The sequence below is a fragment of the Euphorbia lathyris genome, chromosome 9 (assembly GCF_963576675.1).
Source record: "Euphorbia lathyris chromosome 9, ddEupLath1.1, whole genome shotgun sequence".
Lineage (NCBI taxonomy): Eukaryota > Viridiplantae > Streptophyta > Magnoliopsida > Malpighiales > Euphorbiaceae > Euphorbia > Euphorbia lathyris.
In genome coordinates, this window is record NC_088918.1 from 1,357,481 (window position 1) to 1,380,889 (window position 23,409).

Below are 23,409 nucleotides of genomic sequence, written 5' to 3' on the forward strand. Positions count from 1 at the left end.
GTAGATGATAAGATTCATGACCAAGAAGATAGTTTGATGAATTATTTTTGAAATTGATCCAATTTATCAACGTTAGGGGTAAAATTGCTCTTGGCTACAAACGTTAGGGGTAAAATTGCACCCTTTTAGACGTTAGGGGTAAAATTGCTCCTTACCCAAAACGTTAGGGGTATTTTTGCACCTTAACCCTATTAACTTCCTATAAAAAAATCCTGACAACTATCATTTTGGTTTCAGAAAAATAATTAATTATTAAAATTATTAAATTTGTAACAATTGTTACCAAAATTAAAAAACCCAAAGAATCTCCTATAATTTATATAATGAAACTGTTTGTTTTGTTCCCTTCTTCTTCCTCACAAAATCCCACTCCTAATTTGTTTTCTTGTGCTCTTTCTTCTTCTTCTCTTCTATATTCTGACTCAACGAAGACTTTGAACCATAAGCAAGACATTTTCTTTCTTGATTCAGAGGAAAACTTCTTGGAAACGTCTTTGCTGAGCATCCTCCTTAATAGATCTTTAACGGCCGAAGATACCCCGTGAAAAGCTCGTAACAGAAACCTCAAATTCCCCTTGGAAACTGCATGGAAAATCTCAACGGGGCTTTCCCCATAAAACGGCGGAAATCCAGCTAACATCACATAAAGCACCACTCCAGCACTCCACACCATCTACCTTCATCCCGTACCCTCTTCCCGTTAAAATCTCTGGTGCCACGTAGTACGACGTCCCTACAACACCACTAATCGTCTCTCCCTCCATAATCACCTCGGCCGACCCAAAATCGACTAATTTAATGGAATTTCTCGAGTCGAGCAAGATATTGTCCGGCTTTATGTCGTGGTGGACGACGCCGTAGTTGTGGCAGTGCGAAACCACCTTCATTAGCTGAATAAAGAGGACTCTGGCCTCGGTTTCAGAGAGGACGCCATTAGAGATGATTAAGTCGTGAAGATCCTGACCGGAACACAGGTCCACAACCATATGAAGGTAGGAATCATCCTCGTAGGCATTGTAGAGGTGGATAATGTGAGGATGAGTTGATAGAAGTTGGAGGATCTTAGGCTCTGTGAGAAGACATTGCGCATCAATGGAGTCGCCGGAGGTAAGGGTTTTATCAATGGACTTAACGGCAAAGGAATCACCGGTGGAGAAAGAATTGCAGAGAAAGACGACTCCGAATCTGCCCCTGCCGATCTCCTGGTTGATCAGGTAGTCTCTATTAAGCGCTTGGGTCACTACTTTTGTGTTTTGCTTTCTTTTCTGCGTTGATGTGTTTGGTTTGGGTTTTGAAATATAAAGGCGCTGTTTAGGATAATAATGGGTATCTTGTGCTTACCCATTGTTACTATTTAGTTTGATTTCACTCCTTTTATAGGGTTTGTTGTAGGTTAATACCAGAAATATTTGAAATTTAAGGGTGGAGCTACCATTTGGTAGCATTGGGAAAGAGTCTGGAAGTGGCATCTGACACTCCTCACCTCCAAAAAAGACTCGTCGAGGAAATCCCCAACCGTTGCTCAATGTAAAACTTCTCCAATCTTTCTCTATAAGTATCTCTGGGCTTACTGAACCAACATGCTCTTTTGCTTGTATTAATTCTGCATTCAGGTACTCTATCCCCGAGAATATGGCTACCTTATCTGCCGAATGTATAATATAATATGTATCAGCTGATTCAGTTTTGCCACTTGTGAGGGTTAATTGCACTTATCTTTCTCTAAATTTATGAGTTGATTTCATATCACAAGTCATAAAACTTCAATTCTGTCATAAAAATTGGGATAAGGTTCAAATTTGCCCTTAATTTTCTCTAGAAAAGTGCATATGTACCCTAACATAAAAATGGTAAAAATTCATTATTGGCGGTTCCAACTTGAAGTAATTTTGGACTCAGATAAGGTACATGCAGCAATTTTATGTCTAGGTAACAGAACTCATGAAACATGACTTTATCTTGGGTCTAGAGATAGAGGTTAGAGCACTTGCACCCACGATAGATAAAGGGTTAGATAAAGGGTTTTGCATCTTTCTTTCTATTTTTTGTGCTACGATTTTGGCATGTGCTGAGTTGAAAAAAAAGTGTAATCCCAGAAAGTAATTCCATATCATTCTGATTTTAGGCAGAAATATGGATGGAATTGAGAGGGAAGAAATAGGCCAGATACATATGGGTTTATTTTTTTCACACAATTATCTCTTTGTAGCTGCGAATTGAAATCTTTACCTAAACAAATTCCACTTTTTCCATTATAATTATACAAACTATTACAGATTATTCAATATCATATACACATATATAGCCATCAATTTCCAGGCACAGCCTTTTCATCATTGTGCTTGTACTTAAAAAACTTAGCACAACAAAGAAAGTAACCAAAGTTAATGATCCCTACCACTACTAATACCCAATACACATTATCCAACCTTCCATCAGATAACCAACACCAACACCACTCACACACATTAGGATTTGTATTAACAACTAGAACTCTACTGTATAATACAAGATCGAGTTAATAAGCTATTTTTGAATAGTTTTTTACTCTGTTCTCTTGGCTTGGCTAGCAGATTATCCGCTCAGAAAGAGAAACTCCATTGACGATAGTGAGAACAAGGTAAAACCTGGTGGCTTGAGCATCTTGCTTGTGCTTGAGGATAGCTCATGCTCAATTGATAATAAGGAAAGACTAATTAGTTGGCAGCACTTGATGGTTTCTAGTAGGTCTTTGTTAGCACCACTTGATGCTAATTATGTTCCAAAGCCTAACCTGGAGTTGAGCTTTCACACTTCACCACAGAGAATTCGGAAGAAAGTATGGCAGAATTGACCCAAAACAGAGTTCACATTGCATATTTCATTGAGGAGGCAGAGTATCTAGCTCAGAAGTTGAGGAAATCCTTGTCTTATATTATTCATAATGTAGTTACCAGTTTCAGAGAAAGGCTTGCTAACCTGATGAAGAAATTGAAGCTAGATTCTATAATAGCAATTGAAGCTTTTGAGAATAACAACCCCTTTAAACTCAGCCATTGTGGATTCAGGAACAATAACAACCCCTGACGCCTCGACAATCGCCAGGTTAGCAAGTTCTTCATTGCTTTCATGAGCTTCTACATCTTCTTCAATAAACTCATGATCATATTCAAGTATTTGTTCATCTTTCTCAAAAGTTTCAATTGCTATTATAGAATCTTTTGAGAAAGATGAACAAATACTTGAATGTGAGCATGAGTTTATTGAAGAAGATGTAGAAGCTCATGTAAGCAATGAAGAACTTGCTAACCTTGCGATTGTCGAGGCATCAGGGGTGTTATTGTTCCTGAATCCACAATGGCTGAGTTTAAAGGGGTTGTTATTCTCAAAGGCTTCAATTGCTATTATAGAATCTAGCTTCAATTTCTTCATCGGGTTAGCAAGTCATTCTCTGAAACTGGTAACTACCAGATTATGAATAATATAAGACAAAGATTGCCTCAACTTCTGAGCTAGATACTCTACCTCCTCAGTGAAATATGCAATGTGAACTCTGTCTTGGGTCAATTCTGCCATACTTTCTTCCGATTTCTCTGTGGTGAAGTGTGAAAGCTCAACTCGGGGGTTAGGCTTTGGAACATAATTAGCATCGAGTGGTGCCAACAAAGACCTACTAGAAACCATCAAGTGCTGCCAACTAATTAGTCTTTCCTTGTTATCAACTAAGCATGAGTTGTACTCAAGCAAGATGCTCAAGCCACCAGGTTTTACCTTGTTCTCACTGTCGTCAATGGAGTTTCTGTTTCTGAGCTGATAATCTGCTAGCCAAGCCAAGAGAACAGAGTAAGAAACTATTCAAAAACAGCTTATTAACTCGATCTTGTATTATACACTAGAGAGCATTATGCATGCACAATGGTGTTGGTGTTATTTCTTGGGGAATTAAGGGTCTATACATGGAATCTTCGCCTCCATTTTCCTCTAATCTTGCTTTTTATTGAATAGCTTGCAGTATGGTGTTTTTGTTGAATATGTAGGAGTTTTTGGGATTCCTAAAATTTGGTGTTCTTCAGATACCGATTTTGTATTTTTAGTTTGATTCCCCGTAGATGACTTGTATGCTTGAAACTCGTGATAAAGTTGCTTTTTGTTTCATAGGTTTTTGTTCTAATAGAAAAAATTGCTGACAAAAAAATAGAACCAAGGCTTATGGTTTTCAATTGAAAAATAAACATATTTATGATCTTGGAAAGTGGATCCAGGACTTCTCTTTGCACCTTAATTCAAAACAAAGACAATTGAATGTGGCTCTAAAAGAAATTTTGATGAAGTGCTTAATTTGAAAAGGGGAGAACTGGACTCAGTGCAAAAGGAGCTTGCTATGAAAAAATGCAATTGGATACAATTGAGAAGTCAGTAAACAACAAAATGAAGAATTCAAATCAAACGAGGAGAATTTGGGTTTGGTAAAAGTGAAATTTGAAGAGTGTTGCAAAAACCTTTCGGTCAAAAATAAGCAATTGGAGTCGGTACAGGAGTCACTTCAAGTACATTGTAAGGTTCTCACCATGAAAAAGAACCAATTGAGTACAGTTGAAAAGTCGATAGAAGAACGTATTGTGCAGCTCAAATCAAAATTGCTTTGGGTGAAAGGAAAACATGAGAAGTGTAGCCGGGATCTTTCTGTGAAAACGGAGCAGTTAGAATCAGTGAAGAAGGAGCTTGAAGTGATAGAGAAGGAAGTTCAAAAGGTGAAAACTTATGCTGCAAATTGCAATGAAGAACTTGAGCTGAAACTGAAGGGTTTGGCTATGGTAAAGAGTTTGATAAGTGATTCCAATTGTGAGCTTGAGTTGAAGCAGAAGCAGTTGGAAACACTGCAGGGATTGGCCAACGTTCAATCTTCAGAGCTCAAAAAGAAACAGACAAAGGTGGAGTTTCTTGACAAGTCTATTAGTGAGCTCTCATCAAAAGTTGGATGGAAAAAGAAGAATTTAGTTTCTGTCGAAAGGCACATAAAACGTCTTACCGAAAAACTTAGATCAAAAGAAGAAGATTTCAATTCACTCAAAGCAACAACGAGAACATATTGTAAAGATCTTGAATTGAAAGTGAGGGAATTCAATGCTATTCGAGAATCCATTAGAGAGCGAAATGAAGAACTCGCATTGAAGGAAAAGTTACTGAAAGAGAAACAGTTTGAAGCTTGTCTCAAGAAGTTTGAACTTAAGGAACAGAAAACTCATGCTATTTGTCAGAATAGGCAGACGCTTGAACCTTGTAAGTTGTTTTTCCCTAAATTCATACAGAAGTCCCTTGTCTAGGCAGGCTATTTTTAGTGATTGTCGTATATTTAGTTATGCACGTACGCTTAGGTTCATTTCTAAAACTTGTATTTGCAGGACATCTTCAACATATTGATGCTTTTGGTAGAAATGGTAGAACTCATAATTGGGGATGACAATTTCTGACATGATAACACGATTCCCATTTTTCTAGCCTTTATATCATATATATTCATAGTGAACATATATATATATATAACATACCACAATTTTGACACAAAAGCTGAATTGCCTCTCCTACTCATAATTGTCATACTTGAAAATTATTATGGATTTAATCCTGATCAGTGTATTCTTTGTCCATGTGACAGTTGATTTTCATCTGCAAGCACATCAACCGGATAATTCTTGCACTGCAAATTCTCAGTCTAGTACTAGCATTGATGAAAAAACTTCTCCGTCGATACTAACAGATGACATGTGCAATAATGATTCGTTGCCCAATGAAGTTTTAGCTGCTCTTAAGTCATCTGCAGACCCGGCAATGTTTGTTTTGTGTGTGATGCAAGATTCATATTCCCATAGTAGCAGAAATTGTGGTGCAGGACGAGATACAAGTGTTAAGACTAAGATTCTATTAATGGAGAGGTTGATTGAAGTCTCACCAACAATAAGTCCTGCAGTGAAAGCCCAAGCTGCAAAGCTGGTTGTTTCCTGGAAAGCAAATTTAAGCTCCGGAACTGAGAAGTTAACGGAAATTTTTGCTTTTCTACTGTTTTTGGCTGCATATAAACTGGTGCATCATATAATATATAATAACTTTGAGTAATGGAGGAAAAAAAAGAAAATACAAAACAGTTATCAAAGAAACGGATGAACAAACTGTAACAATAAAGAAATAAAACAATAAATATATTTCAATGCACACAAAAACAAAACAGGGTAGAGATAAAAGATGGATGAGGCATGCTTTGTTGCCACCGCCAACTGTTATAATACCTGCAAAAAGTTACTTGATATTTATTTGTTGTAATTCTGGCCTGTGTAGATCAACAAAGCATGCCTCATTCATCTTTTATCTCTACCCTGTTTTGTTTTTGTGTGCATCGAAGGATATTTATTGTTACAGTTTGTTTATCCGTTTCTTTGATATGTTTTGTATTTTCTTTTTTGTCCTCCGTTACTCAAAGTTGAAATCAATCCAAATGTCCATCACAAAGAGAAGTGAGCAGCTTGAACCTATGAAGGAAGATCTTTCAATTAATCAACGCCGGTATCGGGATGGATTGCTATACGAAGGTAAGAGAAAGCGTGCTAGGACAGGTACATCATATTCACATGGATCAAAACTTGGATGGATTTGAATCAATGGATGCTGCTGAGATGAAAGAGATTGTAGTTTTGCTAGAATAGAGCATATAAAGTTTTGTCAAATGGTAATTTAGATTGCAGAAACAACTCAAAAAAAGCTTGTACATAATAATCATTTCCCTGCTCCTAAGTAATGCAATGAACTATATATATGTGTATTTTGGTGTGTCAGGCCGTTGTTGGAGGTTTCTAATTGAAGTAATTGATTTGCATTTATGTTGTTTGAATTTGAAGATGGGAAATCTTGTTCTGATGTTAAGCTAGCATAGTAAAATATATTGAAAGGATTAAAGGTAAAATGAAGTTGTTAGTAAAATGAGTAGAATTGTGTGCAAAGTGGCACCAAGTTGTATGCCAAAATCCCAATATATATGGCTGCTGCAGCTGAAACTCCTGAATTCACATATGATATGTCATCCACATCCCCTTGTAAGCCGTCAACACAACCCAAAGGAGCCATGCTTGAAACCCAAACACTTGTTTCGATATATATGGCTGCTCCACCACTTGTTTCTCATTGCTAAAATGAATACCCGGCAGTGTTCCACTCACTAGAATCAACTCTCCTACTGCTATCAACTGCAATTCTTGCTGCTCCTAGTTCGTTTGACACTCTTGTGCTGCATTAAACGAAATTTGTATATTGGACATTAAACTCATTGTTAACAAGAAAAACATCAAAATTCAATTAAAAAATATGACATTGAAATTTTAATTATCAGTTCGAATGCTAAATAGCTTACGATACAGAGAGGACTGACAGCAAGACTACAAACTCATAGGACCACCATTGCAGGCTATTTAACATCAAATTAGTTTGGTTAATATTCCATGATGAAGGGAAGATTAATTGAATTAGCAGATAGATCATAAGTGCAGAAGAAAATTTCATATAAAATGATAGAAAAACAACATTCAACCAATTGGAGATACCACCAATTGCTTTTATAGTGGTTGAGCATTGTCTTTGCCTTTTTCTGTTTTGTGGTTCAGATTCCTACCATGTATCATGCTCTCAATGTATTTTTTTAAAATAAACTTTGAATCTTTGATGAGGTATTTAGTCATTAATATTGAACATTTAATCATTTCTATTTGAAAAAGTTACAACATCATTGAGATTCTTCATTTTTTTTAAAACAACATTAGAGCAAGCAAACTTGAGCATTTAGAGAGCATTTGAGAATTCAATCATGAACTTTAGACTTTTTACTCTACAGATATCACACATGCCCTGCTAATTACTGAAATGATCATAATTACTAAAATGCAAGATGAGAATAATAATGGGATAAAAATCCAACATTCATTTTTTCATGGAACCGTTTGAACCAAAAGCTCGAGCTGATAGTTAAAGGTCCACTTCATATTAATAGTTGACACGCCCCCACACGCGAAAGCAGATTTGGGCTTGAAGCGTGACAACGCATGCCCTTATTACCATGTCCTGTAAATAACTCAACAAATGGGGCTGCCAGGAATCAAACCCTGGACCACTTGGTCAAACTGGCTCTGATACCATGTCATGGAACCGTTTGAACCAAAAGCTAGAGCTGATAGTTAAAGGTTCACTTCATATTAATAGCTGACACATTTGAATACTAATATTAAGGATTACTTGGATTGAAGGGAGCTATGATAGCATCAAATTTATAATTAACATTATATACAAAAATTAGCATAAATTCATGTAACAAATACTATAATTTAATCAACTCAACATATCCAACATTGAAATGAAAAATGAACATCCACTTCATTGATATGTATATGCAACGGGTAATAAGCTATATAAGAATGTACAGCACGTGGGATGCATATCTCGAACACGAAAAGAACAACTGCAATTCACCTGATAAAAATAAAGTTTCACATATATCAGGGGCATCCTTTGACCCATCTTATTGTGGCATTTGATCGCCTGGTGAACATTTTCTGGCACATACTCAAGTACAAGCCTTATTTGCATTTCTCTCATCGTTCTTCCTCAGAATTAAGGAAAGAAAGTGTCTTGGATGCTAATTTCAGTCTCCTAGCCTATATGTAAAGGCACCATTCGTTGCGTAAACTTGACCGTAGTAATAACCTGGCATTCTCATAACCTCAACTTTATATTATCATCATTCGTCCCAACTTAACAAATCATACTATGATTCAACAAAAATGTCTGTTTACTTTCTCACAACATTTTCATAAAATTTTCCAAGAGAAACTTGTTTGTACATCTGAACACATTATTTGAATACACGCAGCTCTTCTAATGAGCCTCTTCTTCAAGCTATATCCAAGTAGTGGTAATTCATAAAGACTGGAGAATAGTAACCCAATTTGTTGATGTAAAGCCAAATTCCATCCTCAACTCAATAGCAATGTCCATGACTTTCTCAATGCACCTCAATACAAATATATCAAATACCACAAAATGCAGACCCTGGGGAATGAATACAATGAGGAAAGTTAAAAACTTGTGAAGATTCTATCATACTCCCAATCAAAAACCATGTCAATTAAGACCGTAAATCCCAATCAAAACCCTTAACGAATATTTGGCTTTTAACACTCAATCTATGATTCAGTTCATCTAATGTTAACCCAATTGTTACACAAATAAGCTCTATTTCTCCCCCATCCAAAAGATAGCCTAATTACACACTCTCTGTCCATTTCCAATATAAGATTCAGTTCATCTAATGTAGCCTACTGAATCTTGCATTGGAAATAGAGAGGAAGTGAATGGGCATTTTAAAGCCGTGAGTCCAACGAAGAGACTTGGGCCAAAGCAAATATATCTACTTAGTATTGCACCTGATCAATTACGCTATGCCATAATGGGATGTTAAATTGTAAACTTGAATCAGTTTACAAGGCCACACTCCACACAGTGGGATAATTAACCTATTAAAATTCACATATGAACAGGTAAAATACATCAATGGTCCCTAAATTATAACATTGTTAATCTTGTGGATTTTTAACTTCATTTCTTGACATCCAAGTCAACATCGTGTTAAATTTTTTAAGGACTTCGACCGACGTGGACTTGGATATTATAATACTGAAACATTTAGAGATTTTTTTATGTCAACAAATGAAGTTCAAAGGCCACAAGTAGTGTTATAGTTCAAAGAGAGCATGAATGTAATTTAAACATCAATCAACACAAACCAGAGAAATGAACAAGATTCTCATTTAAAGCACATCAAAGTCTGTAATTACGTACCAAATTCTCTTTCTCCAAATCAATATTAATGCATCTTCACGCAATTCTTCAATATTTGCAGCAATGCATCATAAAGCTCCAACTTCTCCTTGTACAGCTTGTTCAAATGAGGATCTTCAGCATAATTTTCCAAAGAACCACTTCACTTTACACCTATGTTGCACGGAAACTCTTCTTCATTAGCGTTTCCGCTTTTCGTATCCGTTTCTGTTTCTTTTCCGTTTTCATTACCGTTTTCTAGCTAATTTTCCTTAGAAATAACGTTTCCCCGTATCCTTGTTGTTTCCCGTTTCCGTTTCCGTGCAACATAGCTTTACACAATAAAAGACCCTCTGAATTGAATGACATATACTGAATTAAGCACAAATACAAATCCTTTAACTCCCAATTTCCATACCTTCGTGACTTTATTTTCCCTTCACTGATTGCCTCATTTAACTTCTGATTGTACAGATTAATTAAAATTAGGGGCTTCTTCCTTGAAACAATTCTCGAACTTTTCAACCAACACTTCTCAGTACACTCCAACATCTTAGTCATTCTTGAATTGAATCCAATTTAACCAGACCTTTGGATACTGAATAACTGCACCTCTTCGAATCAACCTCTTCTTCAAGCTTAGTCCAAGTAGCACGTCACGATTCAATGAGCCAAAGTTAAAAACTTGTGCAGTAGAAGATGAGATATGACGACTCAATCACATGTTAGAATTTGAATTCAATCACATTTTGATATCTATGCACATTGTCTGCAATAGAAGATGTCTTTCATACTGACCATGAACAAAACAAAACAAAACAGAAGATATCTATCATTCTAGCATTTCAACTGCAACATCTTTCTTGGTGTTTTTGGAACATTCATTGACGAAATTACATTGCAGAGGCATTTTACATATTTTTCCAAGAAACACCTCTTTGAACATATGAACATATCAGTTATGCCCGAATCTAATTTAACCAAACCCTTGGATAACATAAACTGAAGAACTGTACCTCTTGGAATGAGCCTCTTCTTCAAGCTATATCCAAGTAATGTAGGACAATCCCAATGACTCTAAACCCAGTTTGTTGACATAAAAATCCATTGTAGCCCTTATATTATCCTCTGAGTATGCCATACACCATGGGAACTTTTTGAAAGCAATAGTGATATCTTTATCAGACCAACCCCACCTCTTATAAACCTCAACCCTTTCATCCCTCTTTGATTTGCTCACTCTTATCAGTGCCACGATTGCTTCAACAAAATGCAACTTCAAAGGACTGAATCCCATTTCCTTCACTTCTTCCACAATCATTTCGAATTTGACTCGAATTGCTCCAATGCATAGCCAATGTTTACTAATTTAGCCATAATATATATTATACTCTTCCAATACATTTTTCTAAAGTACCCTTACAAACCTTTCATCTTCTTCAACCTCATCTTCTTCGTCAACCCTCTTCTTCCCAATCTATAGCAGGCAATTTAAGCTAAAGAAGAGCAAACAACATTCTAAAGAACCATGTTTCAATCTAAAAACAACGAAGAAAACAAAAATAGAAACTAAATGAAGAACAAATAGAAGTAAATTTTGAATGTGAACATTACAACTTCCTCCTATAGGTTCTCATTCTTAATAAAAAAAATCTTTGATTGATGATTTGAATCTTTTTCAATATTTACTGTTCACATTTTATCACATGGGTTCGCATTTCCCATTTCATAATATGCTAACCACAAAATTTACTTTAAATATTTAAAATTACGCAGAAGATGTGTTGAAGAAGAAGAAGAGGTTGTAGAAATTTACTCTAAACATTCAAAATTTACTTTTATTTGTTCTTCATTGTGCTTGGTTTCTGTTACTGTTTTCTCGTTGTTCTTGGGTTGAAATAATATTTGTTCTTCATTGTGCTTAATTTCTATTTTCTTCATTGTTCTTAGGTTGTAGAAATTTACTCTAAATATTTAGAAGATAGATTGAAGAAAAACATAAGGTTGAAGAAATGAGGAGTTTATAAGGGTACTTTTAGAAAAATATATGGAAGTGTCTAGTTTAGTAGCCTATATCTAAATGAGTGTGAGTCTACAAATGTAGATGGATTTCTTCTAAGGTCTAGTTTTATCATTTACCAATAAAAATAAGTGCATAACTAATTAATTTGTTAATTTACTAATGTATAGTGTTCACATTGAACTTGAATGATCAAGTGAAATTAGTCATTCATCGTTAGACTCATTAGAATTCTAAAATGGATATTCAAAGCATATTAAGGCTTAAAATTAATTCTCCTAGATTTATCAGTGAATGACCAAATTCGTTTGATCATTCAGAGTCCTTATGAACACTACTGTTTTCTATTATAATAACTTAAATATAATTTTTTTTTTCAAGAAAAAAAACACTTAAATTTAATCATTAATTAATTATTCTTGATAAATTACAATTTAGTTTGATGGTAACATATTTACAATCAAGACATTGAATACTCTCTTTTTCCAAAGAGACATTGGATACTATTAATATACTTGTTCCCTCTAAATCATTTAAACTCCTAATTTTCGTTATTGTCATTGGAGGTAAATATTGAAGCATCATAATTCATTTGAAAAATATATAGGGTAAATTAAAAAAAAAAAAGATTCAGTTACAATTTTTTTTTGTCAATTGCATGCTTGCGGGGTTTATTGAATTAATTAGCTAAAATTTTAATTTGTTATATTTTTACTGTGCATATATATATATTTTAATATTATTTTTAATTAAATTTTTTAATATAAATATATATTAGTTAGGCGGGTTGGACTATAAGCTTGGAAATCAGTTTTCATACACTGATCGGCTCGGCCCAAGCCTGATATAAATATAATACGGACTGAATAGTATTTGAATAAGGTAGTTTGATGTAAAACTCGATTAAGACTGATCAGAGTCCAACCTGGCTTAGCAACCGTTGCAAAGTTCAGTGACATCCCAATCATGAAAGAAGGATATTATTAGACTATGTATTTAGTTATTATTCTCTGTATTATTTATCTCTAGCCTAGAATATAGGATAAGCTGTTAATTATAGTTGTTCACCTAGAGTGAACTGTATCCTGTATAAATACTGAACTTCACATTAATAACAATCACTGAGAATCATATTGTTACATGGTATCATATTGTTCTTCTTGTATTAATGGAAAACAAGTAAAATTACGTTTTCGGTCCTCGAACAATTTTGCATGTATGCCCTTTGATTTAATTCATAGTGATATCTGGACTTCACCCGTCCTTAGCTCAGGTGGTCATCGGTTTTATGTATTATTTCTCGACTCTTACACCAATTTTTTATGGACCTTTCCGCTAGCTCACAAATCACAAGTCTACTCTGTCTTTCTTATTTTTCGGTCCTATGTCAGAACTCAATTTGAAAGAGAAATTAAAGTTTTTCAATGTGACAATGGGGTGAATTCAATAATAATTCTTTCAAACAATTTTGTCAAACTAACGGCATGCAATTCCGGTTCTCATGTCCGTACACCTCACCCCAAAACGGAAAATCAGAACGCACCATTCGCACTATTAATAATCTGATTAGAACAGTCATGCATCATGCTTCCATCCCTCTTAAATTCTGGCACCACGCTCTCGATTTAGCCACCCATCTTCTCAATATCTATCCGCACAGAGTTCTAGGATATCAATCACCAACTAAAATTCTATATCACCAAGAACCTAGTTACTCTCACTTGCGCGTCTTCGGATGCCTTTGTTTCCCTCTAATTCCATCCCAAACTCGAAATAAGCTTGAATCTCATTCTTTTCCATGTGTATTTTTAGGATATCCATCCAATCATAGGGGCTATAAGTGTCTGGACACGTCTAAAAATAAAATAATCATCTCCCGACATGTTGTCTTTGACGAATCGAACTTTCTGTTTTCTACCGCACCTAAAAGTTGGGATCCCTCCCCTTCACTTCCTCCTGCGTCGGACAGCAACTTCCTACCCGCTGTCCATTTCTGCAATCCCTCACCTCGTCGCCCCTCCGTCAGTCTCGAGTCAGTCGTCGTTCCAAGATCCATCGCGTCCTCGTCTCCTGTTGCGTCGAAACAATCACCGTCGTCCACCCCTATATCCAGTCGCGCTAATCAGTCCGTGTCACCTGCTGTTCCGTCGAGTCTCACCACTCCGTCACCGTCATCTCCGGTCTTGTCCCATAATGTCAGTCCTTCCGAGTCGTCGTCTTCGCGCACAGCGCAATTACAAACCTCTGAGTCCGTATCATCTTCCACATCCTCCTCTACTACACCACAAACACATCTGATACTTCTGTCGTTTCCCCTCAAATACAGGTTCCTAATACTCACAAAATGACCACAAGGGCCCAACATGGAATCCACAAACCCCGTCGAATGTTAAATCTCTCTGTCTTAACCAATTCTCCCATATCTCCTATTCCTAAAACACCCTCTCTTGCATTAAATGATCCAAACTGGATACAAGTCATGACTGATGAATTTGAGGCTCTTATTCAAAATAAGACGTGGGTACTTGTACCCCGTCCTAAATGTGCTAATATTATTCGTAGTTGGTGGATTTTCAGGCACAAAACGAAGTCAGATGGCTCCTTTGAGCGATATAAAGCAAGATTGGTTGGCAATGGTTCAGGACAGTTGCCAGGGATTGATTGTGGTGAAACATTTAGCCCTGTGGTTAAACCAGCTACTATTCGTGCTGTCCTCAGCATAGCTCTGTCTAAAAATTGGAAAATTCGGCAATTGGACGTCAAAAATGCATTCTTGCATGGGGACCTTCACGAAACAGTATACATGCATCAACCATTGGGGTTCCGGGATCCCAAGTATCCTGATCATGTCTGTCTGCTGCAAAAATCCTTGTATGGCCTTAAACAGGCACCTCGGGCCTGGTATCAACGATTTGCTAATTTTGTCATCAAAATCGGTATCTCCAATAGCATCTCTGACAGCTCTCTATTTGTCTACAAACAAGGTTCTGACATGGCCTACCTTCTTCTGTATGTTGATGATATAGTGCTAATAACCTCTTCTGACAAACTTCAAGCCTCCATCATGTCCCAATTGAGCTCCGAATTTGCAATGAAAGACTTGGGTCCCCTACATTACTTCTTGGGAATATCGGTAACTCACTCTCCAGGGTCACTATTCCTATCTCAGCGGAAGTATGCTTCCGAAATTATTGACAAAGCCGGACTCACTTCTTGCAATTCGGCCACCACCCTAGTGGACACCAAGCAAAAGTTAAGTATCTCTTCTGGTTCTGCTTACCATGATCCTACTGAATATAGAAGATTTGCTGGTGCACTTCAGTACCTTACTCTTACCCGACCTGACATCTCATACGCGGTTCAACAAGTCTGCCTGTTCATGCACAACCCCAAAACAACACACATGGCTGCCCTTAAACGCATTCTTAGGTATGTTAAAGGCACTATTGAGTTTGGGCTCACACTCCTAGCATCTCTTCTCAGTCAATTGGTTTCATATACGGATGCCGATTGGGCAGGCTGTCCCGACACTCGCCGTTCAACATCAGGCTACTGTGTATTCCTAGGAGACAACCTAGTCTCGTGGTCCGCGAAGAGACAGCCAACGCTGTCCCGTTCCAGCGCAGAGGCTGAATATCGCGGCGTTGCCAACGTTGTGTCTGAGACATGCTGGATCCGCAATCTTCTATTAGAACTTGGCTGTCCAATTCAGAAATCCTCACTAGTGTACTGTGACAACATCAGCGCAGTCTATCTGACAGGCAACCCGGTTCAACACCACCGCACTAAGCTTGTGGAAATGGATATCCATTTTGTCCGAGAACGAGTTGCCAAAGGAGAGGTCCGTGTCCTTCACGTGTCCTCTCGTTATCAAATCGCTGACATCTTCACCAAAGGTCTGCCGTCGACACTGTTTGAGGATTTTCGAAATAGTCTCAACGTTCGCCCTCCGAACCTTAAGACTACGGGGGTGTATTAGACTATGTATTTAGTTATTATTCTCTGTATTATTTATCTCTAGCCTAGAATATAGGATAAGCTGTTAATTATAGTTGTTCACCTAGAGTGAACTGTATCCTGTATAAATAGTGAACTTTACATTAATAACAATCACTGAGAATCATATTGTTACAGATATATCAACTCTTGAATTTCAAACAGAACATCACATATGGGGAAATAGATTAACCATAAATTTAATTTGTATCCATTTAATAAACCTCGTTGTTTTATCGATTTGTAAACACCGTGATTTAAAAGTTGACAAATGAGTAATTTTATTTCTGCTGGAAGAATCAAACCACTCGAATCGAACCGGATGCTGAAACAATTGAAATTCCGGCAGAATAAGCTCCTTCATTGACGAAATCGTGAAGCGGCACGCACTGTATCGTTTGTCCAATGTTTTATTCACTATAAGGGAAGAAGAATAAGAGGAGATAAAGATGGATTCATCTCTGGCAGATAGAGAAGAGAAGGAGAAGAAATGCTTCTATTATTATATGGAGTATTATTTATACTAACACATAGAACAAACTTAAGTAACATCAGCTTATAAGATGAACAATACAATGGTTGTTTAACAAACTTTGGTAACTTTTTTTGCCTAGTTGCTTGCTTTTGCAGCAGCTCTGTTGGACTGGACTCAAATAACCAAGCCTCGTGAAGACTCGTTTGCTTTCGCAGCTGCTCCGCTGGGTTCACTTAACCAAGTAAGCAACTGGTTCATTATTCAAAGCAACTTAACCATTTTGATTTTCTGTTGCCTTAAAGCTCTGTCTCCCTCTCACCTGCTCCATTTCTCGTTGTCCATAACCTCACCTGTTACACCCAACTTTTCACATCAACAACAGCAAGAAATTAATCATTTTACTCGTGTACGCCTTTAATTGAAGTACCAATTAGAAATTGGATAAGTGAGAGAGCGACCATGTCTTTAAAAGATATGATAAATGATAAACTTACTGAGATTGGTCTTCAGAAAGACAAGACGGTTGATTTGAAGTTGATGTTGCTGAACCTATTCGAGGCATTGACCTGAAATGATCTCAAACCAGAATGTCTCATTCAAATTTGATATTCCAATTTGCAAAAGTTACATGTTCATTAGAAAACGAAGAGCGTAATGACAAAGGATTGTTTTAATACCGGATTAGTTTGAAAACCACCACGAGCTCTGACATGCTAGCCACAGCCCACAACAATCAACTGTCGTCTGCATTATGTTACAGAACATAATTATATACTAATTTCTTGTTCGCCAAAATCAAAAATTTCAAAAAAGATAAATGAGAACAGAATCAATGTATTGGATATGAAAAGCATTGAAGAATTAAATCCCTTGGAAACCCTATAAACCCTTACAGAAATGAGCATACATTTGTGATCCAATCGAAACTGAATTACTACTGCATATATCTAGTGTCTAAAACTGAAATGAAGCTTGACATGTGATTTAAATGAGTTATAGAACAAGCAAGAATGGTCAGCATGTAAAACACTATGAGATTAATATCAGAAGCAAATTATAAACCATATGAACCGGTACAGAAAGCACGATAATCAATCACCTTGTGACTCATTTGGACAAGAAAAGGCATCATAAGCTGATATCTTTCCTCTATATGCCAACCAGCTATGAAGGCTCGTACCGATTCAAGAACTGATGCATTTGGCAGAGTACATGCCGCGCTGCAGGATTTGTGCATTTTGTTAAGGATTATTATAAAGCTTTACTTATTCTGCAATTTAATGGTGTTTTAGAGTAACAAGATTCACTGCCAAGAGATGCCACCATTAGAAATCAACAAACCAGAAGATTTGCATGCCATATTCATCATCGGACATATTAGCTCTTTGTAAGCAGAAAATATTAAGTTACCGCTCTTTTATTGCTTGTTATGAGTCTAAATTATTGACTCAAAATTTAACAATGGAACTGAATAAGTAGAAACACATGGTGCTATAACTATGTTCCACGGTTAAGTTCATGTCCATCCGAATCAAGCAGCAGATTTTACTAGAGAATCCTCTAATAAAAACATGAACCAAATTTGAAGCATAACATATCAACAAGTTAAAAAAAATTAACATATAGATCAAACAAAAAAAGGGTAATAAAAGAAGCAAACAGTTTATCATTCAAAACTAACCTTGTCAATAAGGGGCTTTAATCAACATTGTGTGTCAGCCCATGTTGTTTTAAGTCCCTTCATCACTGCAAGGGACAAGTGAACAGGAGTATAAATTACAAAATTCCAAAGAAAACCATATACATTATCCATGTAGAGACATATGAAAACTAAAAAAATACAGACTTTAAAGAAACGATCAAAAGAGTATGTTTCATTAAAAAAGGATGGAGATTCAATCACATACTCTGCCAAAATATGAGAAAGAATAGCGGTCAGAGCAGGTAGCAGCCATTCCTTAGAACATTTAGACCGTCAATGTAAATATTTGGAATATGAGAAATCTTAGGCCAATCATCACACCCAGAGATATCCAGATGTTGAAGAGTGGTAACATATTGAAGCCCCTTTGGTAGAAAAAGACGAGGAAAGCAGGGCAGCTCTTCCATTGAAATTGATGGTGGTTTCATTCCAACATCAACCTTTTTGAGGCATAGTCCTAAAACAATCAGAAATTGGATGATTGAGAAAGCGACCATGTCTTAAAAGAATACGAGATGATGAACTTTCCGAGATTGGTCCTCGAAAGGACGAGATGGGTGAATCTCGAGTTTGCTTCTCTAGCATCTTGAAAGAAAGAAGTCTCCTGATTATTCACATTTTTAATCCGGACTCACTATAAGGAAGTTATACCATAGTTTTGCTTTGGCATTGATCTTCACATGTTACCTGCCTGAGATGGCTGTTTCTGTTGCAAGGTGCGTGAGATGCTCAGGTTCCTATTTGAAGTTGATATTGTGGAACCTTTTTGACGGATTTTCCTGAAATGATCTCAAACAAAAATGTCTGATTCAAATTTCATATTCCAAATTGTTAGGTTACATGTTCATAAGTAAATGAAGAACATAAAAGTAATACCAGATTGGTTAAAAGACCACCACGAGCTTCGATGTTGCTAGCGACAGCTCAGCTCACAGCAAGTTTGAATCAAAGGGCAAATTTTACTGCAGAGTTCAAATCCTTGTCAGAATCCGAACTGACCTTGTCAATTCTAATGACAATTGAGGGGGTTTTATCAACATCGCATGTCACACCATGTTGTTTCAGAGTCTGCTTATCACTGCAAGGACAATTCAACGGGAATATAAATTACAAAAATTCCAAAAAGGCCCCCACTTTCTTGTACATATTAAACTCAACTTGAACCATATACAATATCCATAAATACAGATTTTATAGAAACGGCCAAAATGAGTATATTTAATTAAAAAATGATGGAGATTGAAGAGGAGGACATACTCTGACAAAATGTGAGAAAGAATTGCAATCAGAGCAGATAGCAGCCATTCCTCTGAATACTTTGATGGTCTATGGAAATATTTTGAATGCGACAGATCTTAGGCCAATCCTCAGTTGTGTTGTTCTTACATCTTTCTGTTAGTTGGGGACAATCAATGATATTCAAATCTTGTAATGCAACGAGGTCGCCCATCCACTCTGATATAGAGGTCAAACAATGACACTGACATATATACAGATGTTGCAGAGCCGTAACATATTGAAGCCCCTTTGGTAGAATAACCAAGTTTTGCATCTCAATAAAATCAACAGAACGGAGGAATTCAAGTCTTTGCCACGCCATGCCATCATCCTTCTCATCACTAGACAGACTTTCACAATTGCAATGATAAAACTCAAGTTTTTGAAGAGAATGAAGGTACTGTAGCAACTCATCAAATGGATAATGCTCATTGATTAAAAGTTCATAGATAAAAAGATGCTCCAATTGAGCGAGAGTAGAGAAAGGTGAAGAGGTGGATTGTGATGCTGAAGTTGTCAGTACTTCCATCAGGGACTTTACTCCGAATTGCCCCAATTTCAGTTTTTTAATCTCCTGAAAAAGTGGCATGCAAGTCAGGTTAGGACAACTTCCAATTTCCAAATGAGAAAGATAAGGAAAGCAGGGCAGCTTCCATTGATATCGATGATGGTTTCGTTCCAACATCAGTCTTGCATCTCACAAATCCCTTCAGATTGGGGCATTCTATGAGAGTAAGACCTGTTAGGGAAGGAAAGAATGACAAAGATCCTCCGTTTTCAAAATTCACAGAAACATCTATATACTCCAGGTTAGTTGAATCAATAATCCATATCTTTTTAAGATAAGGGAGCTGATCAAATGGTGGGAGCCACTGTATGCTTCTGCAACTCCCAATATAAATGGACATCAAATTAGTGATAGATGGTAGCCAGCTTGGAGGCTTCACTCCTCTGTAACCCCACAAAGTCAATCCTTTCAAATTTTGGTGTGGGCGTAGAGCTTCCAATCCCATTTCATCATTCACATTGACATTGTCGTCCCTATCTCCAAAAGTCGTTTTCGTTTTCCAGTTTAATAATAAACTTTGAAGCTGTTTCTTCTCGCTCAAATTAGCTGCCTCAAATTCAAATGCAACACTTTTCACGTATTTCAAATTCGTGATTTCCAATGAACCTGTCAATTTGTTCAATGCATGTAATTCATCAAGCCCACCGTTATGCTTGGAGATAGAAGTATCCTTGGCTATTACAAATAGAGATAATTTCTCAAGTCGTGTCAGTTGCCCAATACCCCGCGGCATATGAGTTAAATCATAACACTCATAATTGTCAAGATCTGTAAGATTGACCAACTTTGTAATATTATACGGCAGTTGCTTGAGGCGTCTACACGAACTTAATTTCAACACTTGTAAGTTCTGTAAATCGGTGATTGAATATGGAAGTTTCTCGATATTGGACCAGAGGGTAAGATCAAGATATCCTAAACGCTTCAATTTATAAATGGAACTTGGCAGTTCATTAATTTCGGAGAGAGATATTTTAAGCACCCTCAAACATCTCAAATTACAAAACATGGCATCGAGTTTTTTGCCTTCCACAATGGGAAAATTGTTGGGAAAATTGTTCAATGGTAATACCGTCCTTAACTTTTTTGCCTTCCACAATGGAGAAAAATCTTGCAAAATAGAGTTTGAATCAACCTGAAATGACATATGTCCAGTTTTGTCTTCAATACTTGTCATTCCATAATGTGATGCATAGAAATTGTCCCGAGCAACTGTAACGGGCAGCTCATGCATTAAATCATGCATTTTGCAAAATTCAATGTTACCAAAGACATCCCTTTTAGCATCTTGAAAGAATGACAACCGAAAAAGATCCATGAAATACCCATAGCCTACATCTTGAAGAGAATCATTTGAATCTGTTGACTTGAGATACCCTTGTGCCTTCCATTGTTGTATCAGATCGTTTACATAAATTACATAGTCTTCAGAATACAAGCTACAATAAGCAAAGCAATTCTTATAATGGGAAGGAAGATGGTTGTAGCTCAACTTAAGAATTGGTAAAATATCATTCTGGTATGCAGCTACCTTGGAGAGTTCTTTATTTTTGAACCTTGGCCATTCACACTCCTCCTTAGAGAACATCATACCTCCTATTGCTCTTATGGCTAAAGGAACTCCACAACACTTGGCTACAATTTCCCTTCCAATAGATTCAAGGTGCGGATTCGACACTTGCCCATGCTTGAATGCCATATGTTTGAACAACGACCAAGCTTCATCTTCAGACAGACCTTCTAATTCATGTATAATTGGCTGACTCATCTCTGCAACACTAATCTCTGCAACCGCTCTGGATCGTGTAGTGATTACAATCTTACTTCCACTTGCACCACATGCTAACAAGTCTGTTAACTTCTCCCATTTATCTCGATTCTCATTCCACACATCATCCAACACAAGCAGATACTTTCTCCCATTTATCTTTTCATGAAGGAGCTTTTTTAATGGATCTATCTCTGCAATTTCAGGTGTCTTTCCAATTGCAGATTCTAAAACTTTTTTCACCAGTGACTTCAGATCAAAATCATGAGACACACAGGCCCACATCTTCAACTCAAAATGGTTTTTGACCTTGTTATCATCACATACTAGCTGAGCAAGTGTAGTCTTTCCCAAACCTCCAATTCCAACCATGGCAACAACAGACACATTCTCTTGGTAATCAGAAGAGAGTAAAAACTCTACAATTGCCTCCTTTTCAACCTGTCTACCAATAACAACTTTAGGTGGAGTAGACTGAGTTTCCCTGCCCTCAACTATAAAAACCTTCTCCACAGATCGCTCCTCTAAATGAAACTTAATCTTTTCAGCAGCAATTTCATCTAATCTCTCTCTAAGGGCCTTAATCTTATGAGCCATTTTGTGACCAAAAACAAACTGGTTGGAACTTGAAAAGAAAAGACGCACCTTTTTTGCTGTTTTAGAACCAACCATAACTTGTTGACGCAAGTCCACTGTTAAAAACTCATCGAACAAATCATCTGCATCATACATGGCTTCACTCAGCTTTCCAAGCCAATCTTTGACTTGACGATTCTCCATTGACTTCTCCTCAGCATCAAGAAGCACAGCTTGGATTACGGAAACAGTGCTCTCGAGTTTGTGAAGATCATCTTTCAGACCCCACCACAGCCCTATCTCCTTCAGTAACAAAGAACCCAGCTTGGAAATGAGTCCAACAGCGATATCAGAAAGGATTGATTCTGCCATTTTTCCAAGTGAGGGAAACAAGAGCAATCTAAATTGGGTTGGTTGATTTCAAGTAGAAGAGAAAAAGGTTGGAACTTGGTTCACAAATGAAATGAAATGTAAATTATAGATCTTAATTTCTTGTGAAGATGACCTGAGTTGACTAGCAGTATCAATAAGTCAACAATGGAAATCCAACTAAGCCTTTAATAAAGGTAAATTAAAAATTCTCTGTTCAATAAAAAAGACATGTCAAATTTGAGGATAAGTGATTTTAATATAAACTAGAAGATACCTTCGCTTTTCTTCGGGTAAACAAAAACTCAGAAAATAATTAAATAATATTGTACAAAAAAAAAATATACGATTTTTTTAAGAAAATATACAATTTTTATAAATTGATTTTCCATCAAAATTACCTAACAAAATAAAAAAATAAAATGTATAATTTTCGTCTAAAAAAATACGTCATTATAATGTCAGCATACTGTTGTTCTCATCTGCCCTAACACGAATATATATCGAATACGACGTCGTACGAAAATAATCAAATACTCAACCCTAAAATTCACCCACTATATAAACTAACTTATGTATCTTTATCTCCACGCCTCCATTAACCAATTTGCATATTCACTGTCTTTCTTCCTTCCTTTATCCACGCTAAACAATGGCGAATCCGAAAGATCGAGAACCCATGGACGACATCCCTTTCCTGGTTATCTCAGAGATAATTCTTCTTGTCATCCTCCTTATAGTATTTGCCTATTTTCTTCCTGAAATTGTCCTTGGTCCTCGTTGATTTTTTTGAATAAAGGCAGGGACGAAGAAGGAGTAGGCG

The 23,409-nt window shown here is 36.7% G+C and overlaps 2 protein-coding genes and 1 pseudogene across 9 annotated transcripts; 1 reads left to right on the plus strand and 2 right to left on the minus strand.

Annotated features, from left to right (window-relative positions):
* Nucleotides 1-316: 316 nt before the first annotated feature.
* LOC136205964 (phosphoenolpyruvate carboxylase kinase 1-like) lies at nucleotides 317-3,411 on the minus strand (annotated as a pseudogene).
* On the plus strand, nucleotides 384-6,847 carry LOC136205591 (uncharacterized). 4 transcript variants are annotated; one of them, XM_065996244.1, is made up of 3 exons: nucleotides 384-1,613; nucleotides 4,327-5,259; nucleotides 5,636-6,847. In XM_065996244.1, the coding sequence occupies exons 2-3, from the start codon at nucleotides 4,548-4,550 to the stop codon at nucleotides 6,091-6,093; spliced, it is 1,170 nt and encodes a 389-aa protein (XP_065852316.1). In that variant the 5' UTR covers nucleotides 384-1,613; nucleotides 4,327-4,547; the 3' UTR covers nucleotides 6,094-6,847. The 4 variants fall into 4 exon arrangements, with proteins under 4 accessions (XP_065852316.1, XP_065852315.1, XP_065852317.1 ...); XM_065996243.1 differs by having other exon boundaries at nucleotides 384-1,214; nucleotides 1,381-5,259; XM_065996245.1 differs by having other exon boundaries at nucleotides 384-1,214; nucleotides 4,242-5,259.
* Nucleotides 6,848-16,328: 9,481 nt separating this feature from the next.
* LOC136205933 (putative disease resistance protein RGA3) lies at nucleotides 16,329-22,683 on the minus strand. Of its 5 annotated transcripts, none has more exons than XM_065996799.1 (9): nucleotides 19,285-22,683; nucleotides 18,904-19,105; nucleotides 18,719-18,806; nucleotides 18,233-18,484; nucleotides 18,007-18,071; nucleotides 17,425-17,545; nucleotides 17,003-17,069; nucleotides 16,820-16,891; nucleotides 16,329-16,675 (listed from the first exon to the last, which is right to left on the minus strand). In XM_065996799.1, exon 1 carries the CDS (start codon nucleotides 22,587-22,589, stop codon nucleotides 19,905-19,907), a length of 2,685 nt encoding a protein of 894 aa, XP_065852871.1. In that variant the 5' UTR covers nucleotides 22,590-22,683; the 3' UTR covers nucleotides 16,329-16,675; nucleotides 16,820-16,891; nucleotides 17,003-17,069; nucleotides 17,425-17,545; nucleotides 18,007-18,071; nucleotides 18,233-18,484; nucleotides 18,719-18,806; nucleotides 18,904-19,105; nucleotides 19,285-19,904. The 5 variants fall into 5 exon arrangements, with proteins under 5 accessions (XP_065852871.1, XP_065852869.1, XP_065852866.1 ...); XM_065996797.1 differs by having other exon boundaries at nucleotides 18,715-18,806; XM_065996794.1 differs by having other exon boundaries at nucleotides 18,233-18,806.
* Between the last annotated feature and the right edge of the window lie 726 nt (nucleotides 22,684-23,409).

Bases quoted from the DNA above. Each gene is read 5' to 3' on its own strand.
- LOC136205591 (XM_065996244.1), top strand. From the start codon at position 4,548: ATGAAAAAGAACCAATTGAGTACAGTTGAAAAGTCGATAGAAGAACGT. The intron at 5,260-5,635 runs GTAAGTTGTTTT...TCCATGTGACAG, and splicing joins TAGGCAGACGCTTGAACCTT to TTGATTTTCATCTGCAAGCA.
- LOC136205933 (XM_065996799.1), bottom strand. From the start codon at position 22,589: ATGGCAGAATCAATCCTTTCTGATATCGCTGTTGGACTCATTTCCAAG.